We start from the raw sequence: 12,732 nt of genomic DNA, 5'->3' as shown, positions 1-12,732 counted from the left end.
TCCTCCACCCTCAGGAACCTCAGCTGATCTACGAATCGTTGCATCCCCTCCTCCCCCGCTGGGGGTTCAGACCTGTACAGATCCCCATAGAAGTCCCTAATTGCCTCATTTATTCTCACCGCACTCCGCACCGTATTCCCCCCTCCATCCTTAACTCCACCAATCTCCCTCACTGCCTCGCTCTTACGAAGCTGATGTGCCAGCATCCGACTCGCCTTCTCCCCATACTCATACGCCACCCCCTGCGCTTTCCTCCACTGTGCCTCTGCTTCCCGTGGTCAACAGGTCGAATTCTGTCTGGAGGTTCCGTCGATCCCCAAGTAGCCCCTCCTCGGGGTCCTCTGCATACCTCCTGTCCACACTTAAAATCTCCCCCACCAACCTCGCCCTCTCCTCTCTCTTCTCCCTGTGGGCCCTAATGGAGATTAGCTCTCCCCTGACCACTGCCTCCCAGACTACCCCCACCTGCACCTCCCAGTTGTCGTTGGCCTCCAAGTATCTTACAATTCACCCCCACACCCGCCCGCATACCCCCTCATCCGCCAACAGTCCGACATCAAGGCACCACAGCGGGCGCTGGTCCCTCTCCTCCCCCAACTCCAGCTCCACCCAATGCGGGGCGTGGTCCGAGATGTCTACGGCCGAATATTCCGTTCTCTCCACTTTCGGGATTAGCGCCCTCCTCAAAATGAAAAAATCTATCCGGGAGTAGGCTCTATGGACATGGGAAAAGAAGGAAAATTCCCTGGCCAGCGGCCTGGCAAACCTCCATGGATCCACTCCCCCCATCTGGTCCATAAACTCAGAGCACCTTGGCCACAGCCGACCTTTTACCCATCCTGGACCTAGAACGGTCCAGTGCTGGGTCCAGCACTGTGTTGAAGTCCGTCCCCCCCATTATCAAGCTACTAAGGAATGAATCTCTATCACATTTTTACATTATTAGCATTCACCTTGATAAGACTATAATACTTCTCCATAAACTGAATTTTAGAAAATGTCTTTTCAGATTTTTATGCATATGCTGCAGATGTGCAACCCTATCTCAACAGGTTTCTCCACTGTTGCTGAATTATCAGATTGCTAATCCGACATCCTTTACTGCACAATAAGAAATTTCCTTCATTATAGGGGTGCTTGAAGCCATTGTTTTCAGGTCCCAATCCAAACTACTTTGCCTCGCAATCGCCTGAGATTTAGTCACTCAATTTGCAACCTTGGTTGCACATTTGACCCCAAGATGAACTTCCAACGTTTATTTGTGCCATTACCCAGACCACATATTGCCACCTCTAACATCGTCCAATTTCAATGTCTCATCTCATCTGCTGCTGAAACCCATTTATGCCTGTCATCTCTAGACTCGACCATCCCAACACACTCCTGCCTGCCCTCCACACTACCCTTCATAACATAAACCTGAAGTTTGCAAAACTCTACTGCCAGGGTCTAAATCGCAGCAAGTCCTGTTCCCATCGTCCCTGCACTTACTGTCCTATATTTGTTCCTGGTCAAGCAACATCTTGCTCGTTTCCAAATCCTTCCATGGCCTTGCCCCACCCCAACGCTAATCTCCTCCAATCAACAAACCGCCAAGATATTTTCACTCTAATTCTGGCTTTGATTGCATTCCCAACTAATCATGCCACTGTGCCTTCAGAAAACTTGGGCCAAGTTTTGGAATTCTCTCCCTACACCTCCTTGGCCTCGCTACCTGCTTTCATTCTTAAAACCTCTCTCTTTGACCAAGCTTTTGGTCACTGAATTAAAAAGCCCTGATGGCTTGGTGTCATACTTTGTTTCCTGATGCCTTGGTACATTTCATTATGTTAAAGATGTCAGATAGATACAAGTTACTATTTTCAAATTCAATTCCAAATATAATTTTTCCACAATCAGTAATAAAGACAAATTATTCTCCTGCAGCCAACTAATCTTACAAGAACTCTCCCATGACCCAATGACTTTTTATTGAAAAAAGTATTTTACCACCATGTCATAATTTCTTCTGCTACAAAATGCTATACATGTTGGATAAAAGTTCACCAGTGAATTGCAACTGACCCATCACAATGTCCTTGTAGTCATTAGAACTGTGAATTTATAATAAAACAAGTTCACGTCAAAATGTCTTCAAAAATCAGTTGACTGTTAGAATAGGAATACTATATGATGCATTATGCAGGACATCTCATGCAACCAAGTGGATAGTTACCTGATAGCCTCCTTATAGTGCATTAATGCCTCCTGCAGTTTTCCTTGCTGCTGCAGTACACTGGCCAGGTTTGAATGGGCAGCTGCAAATTCTGGAAACACCTAAAACATCAAAAATAGACTTACGACTTGGTTTTCATTTAAATATTTTCCAATATTCTATGACTTATAAGCAGATGCAGTTCAGCAAGAACTAAAAAATTAAGGGCAAAATTTTCACAATGTTTAAACATCTGGGGTAAAAAGATTGTAATACACCTTCAGTAAATCAACACTCCAGAAAAAGTCAGAAATTGGATTTTATCAAATAATCTGCGTTTTCAACCATTTCATCCCACATTTCGAAGGGGATGGGGTTTCAACAGAAAGTTACCTCTCGAATCAGACAAGGGTCTGGATTGATGTCCAGTTTCTGTGGATTTTGTTCGGCTTAGTCAGGATGGTACATGGGTTGCTACATTAGTCCTAGTTCTCTAAATTAAGTTTGAATCCCCAGCTAGTCATTTCAGCTGCAAAATTAGCATGAATATTAAATGAGGTTCAATCATGTATTACTAATAGCTGAAGCCTATTGGCACTCACTTCATGTAATAATTCCTACATTAACAAACCATAAAGTTCCAGTGTCAATCAAAGCATAGTCCATACATAAACCTTTGGAATATGTAAATGTAATACCATTCATCAAATTTCTTTTAAGTCAGTATCATTCTGCAACTATTTTAAGTAGTACAAGACCAGGTCTCCAGCTACAGCGGTTTTTCATTGCTAACTCACTTCTAGAGCTTTCCGATACAGTCGTACAGCCTCCTCAATGTTCCCTTGTTCCCTTTTGATATTAGCCAAGTTGTTGAGAGAGTCTGCATGTGTGGGACAGAGACGCAGCGCTGTGTTGTAACATTCCTCTGCTTCAGCAACCTATCCAGGAGAGAACGCTCAGATCAGCAACAAACTATTGTTTAATTACACAAGCAGCCACTTTTCCCCCACACATGAAGTAAAAGCAATAGTTGTGTGAAAATGGTTTGTGTGGACCAATGGATTGTTTCCCTGTATACTCATTCAGTCATAATTTACTTTTCCAAATACACAACACATGCTTCCTTTCCCAACAATCATTCAACCACTTCTGCTCAGTAACACCAGGTTATCTCCGCACCATCATTCACTTCACATTACATACAAGTGGCAGGAGTCATTCCTGTTCAATAAGGGACGCTGTATACCTCTTAAATTACAAATTCAGACAGTTAAAATTATTTATATATAAATACACAGCCTGCAACACTGTCAATTCTCTCAAATGCTTACATTTCCCTTCTCCTTCAGTGCATTAGCCAGATTACAGTAGGCATCTGGAAAATGAGGTTGCAATTCAATGGCTCTTCTATATGTGTCAATAGCCAAATCAATCAGCCCCTGTTCATAATAGACACAAGCCAGGTTTCCATGAACAACTGCATGATTAGGACTCAGGCTCAAAGCACGTAGGTATGCAGCCACAGCCCTAGGGAAATAGAAATACATGATATGAGCAACAAAAAGAACATAACAGTCAGTCTGCTTTACAATTTAAGCATTCTGACGATGTTGCAGCATTGCTCAGTGAGATGGGCGAGGCAGCATACGTTGCTTCACTGATCACAATAGCATTCTATCAAGTATTGAATAATGAATTAAATGAGATGTAGGAAATGAAGTTCGATATATTTTCTTCAATAAATTTGACCTACTCAATAACTGGATTTCTTTTTCCACCACCCAGCAGAGATTTTTCTAGAGGATTAAATTATCTAGGGTTACAGCATAAGAGAGTCTGTGCTGATTCTCTACAAAAGGAATTCACAGTGTCATTCATCTTTTCATGGTAGCCCTGCAAATTCTTATTTTCCAGATAATGATCCAATTTGTTTTCCTCATTGTTTCTTTTGTCAATTACCATACATTTGTGCCTCATGCTTCCTGTTACATGTTACATGTTACATGCATGAATAAGAACAGTTTCTCTCTCCATCTACTCTGTTCAATCACCTCATATTTTGAATACCTATCAGATCTCTTGCTCTTTTCCAATAAGTCTCAGTTTCTCCAATCCATCTATGTAATAGAAGCTCCTCATCCCTGGAACCACTCATGAGAATCTTTTCTGCACCTGCTTGAATGTCTTCACATTCCTTCTCGGATGGAAGGATACCCAGAACTGGACTCAACATTCAAGTTGAGGCAGATCCTGTGTTCTAGAGATTTATAATAACTTCTTTGATTTTATAATCTTATTCAGTTAGAACGAGAACTGGCTGGCAGGACGCAAGTATGAATAAAAAGGTTGTGGGTCTGTTTGGGGACTGGTCAGCAGTGGTGTCCAATAGAAATTGAAGTTGTGACCATTGCTCTTCACTATTTAAAAAATGATTTGGATGCAGGTATTGGAGCCATGATCTGCAAATCAGATCTGTTTGAGCTTTAAGACTGCAGGCGATGCTCAACTGCTTCAAGTGAATCTTAATGTAATAGGAGAATGGACTCATGACTGGCTATGCATAACTTGGATAAGAGCAATGTTTTGTTTTTATAAATTTAGAGTACCCAATTTTTTTTTTTCCAATTAAGGGGCAATTTAGCGTGGCCAATCCACCTATCCTGCACATCTTTTGGGTTGTGGGGGCGAAACCCACGCAGACACGGGGAGAATGTGCAAACTCCACACGGACAGTGACCCAGGGCCGGGATTCAAACCCGGGTCCTCAGCGCCGTAGGCAGCAATGCTAACCACTATGCCACAATGCTACCCGGATGAGAGCAATGTTATGCCTGTGTTCAACATTTATTGACCCCCTCAGGCAAAGCACTAAAGATGGAGAGAGAAGGATCTGTGCATTCTTAACACACAGTCATCTCTAAAAAGGTACATGAACAAGGTTGTGATGCGAGAGTTGGAGCAAATAGGCTTTTTTAGACATAGTCTAAAGCCATGACCTACTACTTTGTCCTTCTTCCGTAACAAGGGTGTGATGCACTAATTGAGGGTCTGTCTCTAAGCTAGCTGACCAAAACATACAACAATTAGTCGAAGGTCAGAATCAAGGAATCTTCAAACATTTCTCTTTGGTCCCAATGCAAACACTCCGACTCAGCAACACACAAGAAAATAGTCGTTCAAAACGTTGAGCTGAAATTTTTTAATTAAAAAAAAATAAAAAATTTAGAGTACCCAATTCATTTTTCCACTGTGCCACCATGCTGCCCTACATTGAGCTGAAATTACAAAAAAGTACTGACAAAGAAACATCTTCAACTCTTACCCCCACCAATTGATCTTCGGTCTATGTTTTTCTCAGGGGAAGATGGTGGTATATTGGTAAAGTTACTGGGCTAGTAATCCAGAGGTTAGGGCTAATGCTCGGAGGACATTGGTTCAAATACCACCACAACAGCTGGTCGAATTTAAATTCAGTTAATCAAATCTGAAATTGAAAACTAGTCTCAGTGGTCCTGACTGTGACAACCATTACCAATTTTGCCATTCTTAACTAGTAAGGCCAGAGTAAGGATCTAGTAAGGATCTCAAGAGGTAGTGGGTGAGACATATTCTTGAAGATAAGTGAATGACTTGCCAGCTCTATACAGAGGGCATTTAGGCTCGATCAGGAAAAGAACAAATTTCCTTCCCTACCCTAAAGACATTCGTTAAATGAATCTGGTGGTTCGGTCATTCCAAGTGTATTTAATTAACAAAATTTAAATTCCCAAACTGCCTTGGATGATTTGAATTAATTTCTCTTGGCCTCCTAGAGTACCAGTCCAGTATCACAACCAGTTTGCTATCATACCTGGTGCCTAGTGCTGCTGGTGAAGGTGTAGGTCAGGTTCAAGCCTGCAGCAGTGGTCTAACATCAAATTATTAACTGTTTTGATTATGGAATAAAGTTTGGAAGTTGCAAAACTAAGTTGTTTTTGAGGGAGGGGTAAAACTAAGTTGACCAGCAAGTAACATTGACATTCCTGAGACTGTCATTTTAAAAGTGTATCGTGGGTGAAGAAAGAAGGGGAAGCAGAAAAATTTGGTTCAATTACTATACTGTCACTCAGTTCGTGAGCAATGGACTTCAAATTTAGACCACAATGAGCAACATTTGACAGGCAGTTATCAGTTGGTATGAAAAGAATAAAACATTGAGGCTAGATATTATTTATTTTTGTATCAGTATTTAAATTAAGAACATTACTATTAATACTCATCATTCCCAAGAAAGTAACAAATCACTTACTGATACTGGAATTGCATTGATGCAGTCAGCTGTGGAAGTGCATATACATTTAAGTTTTCTATCTCAGCTATCATATTGTTTGAGAGGATGTTACTAGAATATTTAAATTCATGCCCAAGACCGAGACCGAGAAAAGATTGCACCTGTATCAGCAGCTGCAACATATGTAACTGCCTGGTGCCTAGGCAGTCAGGAGTTAGTCTTAATGAACACCATCTAAACTCCTCCCACATCACAACACTATTTATAGAAGTCAACTTGTGTTTCAGATAAATCATAGAATTCCTACGGTGCAGGAGGCCATTCGGCTCATCGGGTCTGCACCGACCCTCTGAAAGAGCACCTTACCTAGGCCCACACCCATAACCTCACCTAACATGCACATCTTTGGACTGTGGGAAGAAACCCACGCAGACACGGGGAGAAAGTACAAAATCCACACAGACATTTTACCAAGGCTGGAATCGACCCCAAGTCTCTGGTGCAGTGATGCAGCAGTGCTAACCACTGCACCACCACGCTGCCTACTGTAGAAACATAACAGCTGTTGCCATTGGACATTTTGAGACAGAATGTTATGACCTCCCTTCAAAGGAGAAAAGAAGAGCAGCACAACAATCACAATCAAGTCCGATAGGATCAGTTGTGACATTTATGTATTTGTCGAGCAACCCAATACAATAGCAAATAGCCACTTTGAAAAATATTGGTTAATCACCGTAGCCGTCAGTTTATGAGAATTTAAATTATTTTTTGCTCACCTGTCAAAAATGCGAGCCTCCTTCAGGACATTTCCCAAGTTGATGTAAGCATCCAAAAAATTGGGATCCAAGGTAACTGCCTGAAATTCAGTTATGATTCATCATAAAGTACAATGAATAAAGAGATAAATAGGTTCCATTCCTACTCATCTTAGAACAAAATATCGGAATGCTTGTACCATTATAGTTTTGTAAAACTGACGTTCGAGGTTTAAAAACAATTATGCAGAAACAAAACTGAACTCAAAAGGTAGCACACAAAAAACTGTAAAAGACATCACATTCCTCAACAATAGAATTCCACTTTAAAGGTTCCTTTAAAATCCAATTGTCTTTTCTTTTGAAATAAGCTTTGGATGTTTGTAATTTATACTGGGACAACATTAAACTATGGGTGTACAAGATCAAAAATGTCATTTATAATACCAATTAACAAAAGTTTCTGCAATATTGCTTAGGCAGGGCAGAACAAAAGTTACTTCAAACAAGTCATGAACAAATGCATGGCATGGCTCATGGAAATACCCTCCACCCAAGCAAGGTGCACCAAACCCCCAAGCAGATAGCCACTCTCAACAGTCAGCATCGCTCATGGTAACAATAATTTTATCCGAGCCTTAATGTTGTGATGGGTACTGCATTCATTGATGATTGCACTATCTAAAGAATTGGATAAACATCCAATGAATCAGTTTAGTGTAGTTCTAAGCTTCGCAAACTGGGAAAGTCTCAGGATAATTCCCTGATCTGTGCTGATTTTTCTCACCATAGACATTGGCATGGAATCTACAACTGATTCAGTGACATTAACACTGGGGAATAAAGAAAGAAAAAACTGTAATAGCATTTTAGCATATTTTACAGTACATATGGAAAACGGATATGGACCTTCGAATGGGGACATAATAGGCAATTTTTTAAAAAGGGGGCAGGTACAGAGTCAGTGAATAATTCCAAGATATGGGACCAAAGTGACAAAGCTCTTTGCTATCAAAGCTCAATAGCATTTAATAAAATCAAGATTCTTTTTTCTTTAAGCACATCAAATTAACTGGATTTTACGATAACCTGGCTGATTTCCCGCTCATATGTTCTGTTACTTACAAATTATTCATGCTTTGGAATTTAATTTCACAACTTTTCACGATGTGACTTGATCACCAAGCCTCTGGGCTGGTTGTCCACCACAATTCTCTATTGTATAGGAAGTTGATGCAAAAGATAACCAAATACAAAAGTTTAATTTGCTGACCCAATGAATAGAAGGTCCTTTAATGTTAGCTGCATATCACGTTGAACTATATGCAGTTAGGTGGACAATAATTGTTTTTTATATTTGAGTACATAAAGAAACACTGATACTATTGGTTGCAACTGAGCTAGGAGATTATAGGATCGCAATGTTTCACTTCCATCAATAAATTCAACTTCAGAGCGGAGGCAAGATACTTCCCAAAATGATAAGAAAATATCTCCCTCAGGCAAGATATACAGCAACAGGAAACAGCTGGCCTATCAAAATGAACATGGGATAGGGAGGGGCAGAACTAGTTAAAAAAAGTGCGCACAGTTCAAAAAGACTTTTCCTTATTTTCATTATTAATCAGGCAAGTTCAGGAAGGTGCGAAGAAGTATTTTTGCAGGGAAAGTTTAGCACCTGGAATGGTCTTCCGGGAGGTCAGAAACTCATTTCATTCAAACACACCACTAGTTATTGTGTTAGAGATGATAGATTTCTGTATAAGCATAAGCTGTGTATGGCAAAAATGGCCTACTCATCTGTACCTTTTTTTAGATCAAAACATAAAACAAATGCAAGGATACCCATTATATTTCTGCTTGAAGGGAATATTGGAGTATGGTGTGGAAAGGGTTGACCACTTACCTTTTCAAAATGGTGGATAGCTAGCCAGATCTCTCCCTGGGCATTGAACACACATCCGAGGTTGCTCCAGGCAACAGCAAAGTTTGGCTGAGTTTCAATCGCTTTCAGGTAACAAGCCTTAATTAGTTTAATTGAAACAAGAGGGGGAACCAGGAAGATAGGATGGGAGATTTGTAACAAAGATTGAAAGGAGGGAAAAGAAAATTTAATTAGTGCTCATTCTCACACCAGACAAAAGTGAACCTGCAGCAAAGGCTAGCGCTGAATTCGCTCGCTGGCCCCATGAGAGCATGCGCAAAAAACCTCAACCCACTTGCAGCGAGCCATTTTTCAGTTATGAAGTGTGGAATAATAAGTTTCTCTCTTCCATTTCAATCTCTATTAGCAGAGATTTTAAAACAAGATCATCGCAGCAGAACCTATCGACTTGCCCAAAAAGTATTGCAGCAGTTTTATTGGCAGAGATTACATCCTTTTCCTCTACAAATGTTATTAGTGATCTGAACAGCTTAGGTTTTACAGCATGTGCAATTCAGTATACCGAGGTTATTGAAAGATTATGATCACACATATGACTGTCTGAGAGTCTCTTAAAACAATGGATTTTCACTAGCAGTGAGAATATATTGTAGAGCAGAGTGCACAACCTCAAATGACAGTGCTGGATGCAGATAAAGGTCCCTGTAATGCAAAGCGCTATTGCCAATGCGCCATGCACGGCTCTGCAACATGTTGCAGTGGCGGCACCAGCGGTTCGCAGGCGCAGATGTAGAATTTTTTTTTTTTTTTTTTAAATCGCAGCACAGCGCACGCATGCGCAGATGCAGAACTGCATAGTAAATCACCAGCTGAAATATTTACCACAGGTAGTCCGCAGCACTCAGGCACAGCAAAGGAATCACTAGAGATGCAGGTGCTAAATTGCCCAGGCTGTGAATTGAATACACAATGCCAATTTCACCGTACCCAGGAAGAAATAAATCAACATTAAAGCCAAATATTAAAACTAAAAATCACTTTCAATCGAAAAGATTAACGTTAGAATTCACAAAGACTTAGAATTCACAAACTAGAAAATTAAATGGATCACTACATTGGGGCAGCTGCGCAAGGTCATGCTGCAGACATTGTTCTTTTGACGTCAGTCAGAATTAACTGGCACTTGTGACAACCTGGGCATTTCACTCCGAACTATCTAAGGTAGACGCTCAGCCAGCCATCTACTGAATAACGCTGGCGCACGCATGCGCATCGCCGCGCAGCCTATGCGTTACTGCAGGCTCACAGCGCATGATCAGCAGAGCAGAATGCTGCAAACCAAACAAAGAGGAAAGAAATTAACAAAATCAGTAGTTAGAAGCTTTACTGGTACTTTGTAGAGCTATTGCCAATTTTACTTTTTAAACTAATTTTCTCTAAGACAGTGGCTACTAATTTAAAAACATGTATCAAGTTGAACATTTTTTTTTCTTCCAAATTACAGTTTTTCCCATTTTTAAAAAAGTAAATATAAAATACTTATTTATTTAGACACTTTTTTGGAAGCCACGAGACAGAAGAACTCAGGCATGGAGGCAAATTGTTTGTGGCAGTGCTACAAACCCGTTACCATTATTTCATCTCATTTTCAGGGTAGTCGATGATGGGAAGAGCAGACGGTGTCGCCCCTAGATCCTGGCCTCGAGATCCGGTCAGCGAGGCACCTACAGGGGAGAGCTTTCACCCGCCTGAAACCTTCTATGTATAATATCAATCATGAAAACGAAAAAGACAAATAAGAAAGACAAAATAGTTAGTAAAGAGTCCAACAACATATTCCTGGATTTGTTCTAAAATGCAATCTTCTGAAAAAAAAGAAAGACACAATTTCACATTTGTATTCCAAACCAGTTAATGTGTTTAGCTTCAGTTCATGCAAAGTGCTGTCATTGTCAGATGCAGTTGTACATAACATGTCTGTGCACCAATTTTGTGAAACAAAATTGAAGTCAGTCGTCCGCTCTGAAAACTTCGAATCACCAAACTCAAAAAAGATATTGTAAACATAAAAAGTTTTTGGTTACACCTATCCATTTGGAGAGGTTGTAAATAAATTTTGCCTATCCAATTGGAAACACACCTAGGCATGTGTCCAGTAGCAGGGAGGAGTGGGGAGGACAGGTGGGACGGGGGTGGTTTATTCCTGGACCCCTGCCCCCCTCAAGTGCGCCAAACAGCCTCAAATTCAAGGAAGAAATATATTACGAGATAAAGTTTCAATTTATAACACTGCAAATCCGCTGGTTTTGTCTTTTAAACATACCGATCAGAGCTTTAAATGAAATTTCATTTTATACTTCATCAAACGAAACATCTAACTATCGCCTTCCACCGCTGAAATAAAGAAGTCAGCATCGAGGAGCAAGCGCAGTCTCACTTTATACAGATTGAAGCCGCAGTGGAATGCACTGAAAGTTAGCTCTCCATTCAACGGCCTGTGGGCTGAGGCACTATTTACCCCATTGATCTTTCACACCCCGCCCCACCTCCCTCCCTCCCTACAGCCACCCACATCCAACCCCCCTCCCCATAAGCACACATACACAAAGTCAAATGGACAGCTACACTGCGCAGACACTCCACTTTGCAAGCGCGCGGGACTCAGAATGTCAGGCGAAGGGACTGTACAAGGTCCCCCACTTCTTCCATTCTTTGCCCCTCAGTGGCTTTACATAAGGTGGCTTTTAACTCTCCAAAAAGGTTGTATTTATATGTATATATACACATGTATATACATACATATATATATATATATCCATACACATACATTGAAATGAGAATTTGAAGTATGGGTGATCAACACCACTTTAAATCCAGGACTAAACTACATCAAAAAGAAATTCAACTGCTAGAAGCCACCTTATTAACTGAGCAAATCTGGTATATCGGTTCATTTCTCAAGACTAAACCAGCACGGAAGAAACAAAGTTATAATAATCACTCAAAACGTGGACTATTGAATGATGTTGAACATTATTCATGCAGCCTTTCTTCCCATTAATGTTGATGGCTTGTGCGAGGGGTGCACATGGTGAAAGCAGCTGACATTTGTCGCGAACAGAGATGGGATTAAAAGCAGAGGACTGCACTGGGTCATACTGTTTCAGCCAATCTTTTAAGTATCTTTACTTGGTCACGGGAGTCTTATTTTCTGACTGTACTTATTCCGTCAGAATCCTCCAGTCATCTCTGGCGATGATGTGTACAGTTGATCATCTTCCATGGTTACTATCCAGTCATTGTAACTACCAGTCAGGATGATGGATTGCTATCATGATTATCTGAGAAAGTTTATGTTCACAATATTATCCAATTAACAACAGCACTTACCTTGGCTTCTTCTAAGCGACCCAGGGCTTTAAGGAGGTTCCCCAGGTCACTGCGAACACAATATAAATCCTGTAAGAGAACATGAATAAACTTAATGATTCATAAAACGTGGTATCCAAAAAAAAATTTGTTTTCATTATAAATATGATCAAAATCCTCCTATGAATCTCAACTGAATCTGAATTACATTACATTTCCATTTATTCAGCCAATTTGCTGCTAAAATCTGAACACT

At 40.6% G+C, this 12,732-nt stretch overlaps 1 protein-coding gene across 7 annotated transcripts in view; it reads right to left on the bottom strand.

Moving 5' to 3' along the window:
- Positions 1-12,732, bottom strand: part of LOC140421098 (UDP-N-acetylglucosamine--peptide N-acetylglucosaminyltransferase 110 kDa subunit) — a 163,640-nt gene that overhangs the window by 96,553 nt on the left and 54,355 nt on the right. For 6 of the 7 annotated variants that reach the window (XR_011946669.1, XR_011946670.1, XM_072505472.1 and 3 more), the window contains exons 4-9: positions 12,498-12,566; positions 9,129-9,245; positions 7,244-7,323; positions 3,526-3,721; positions 2,992-3,132; positions 2,216-2,316 (exon numbers count right to left, since the gene is read on the bottom strand). Coding sequence is in view for 5 of the 7 variants with exons in the window: in XM_072505472.1 (XP_072361573.1) it covers positions 2,216-2,316; positions 2,992-3,132; positions 3,526-3,721; positions 7,244-7,323; positions 9,129-9,245; positions 12,498-12,566 (704 nt within the window). In the remaining 2 variants the exon portion in view is untranslated. Of the gene's footprint in view, positions 1-2,215; positions 2,317-2,991; positions 3,133-3,525; positions 3,722-7,243; positions 7,324-9,128; positions 9,246-10,737; positions 11,625-12,497; positions 12,567-12,732 lie in introns of those variants that run through there. The other variant, XM_072505474.1, reaches the window with a different exon arrangement.

Source organism: Scyliorhinus torazame, chromosome 5, assembly GCF_047496885.1.
Source record: "Scyliorhinus torazame isolate Kashiwa2021f chromosome 5, sScyTor2.1, whole genome shotgun sequence".
Lineage (NCBI taxonomy): Eukaryota > Metazoa > Chordata > Chondrichthyes > Carcharhiniformes > Scyliorhinidae > Scyliorhinus > Scyliorhinus torazame.
Note: the sequence above shows the minus strand (reverse complement) of the source record. Positions and strands in the feature narration are given on the sequence as shown.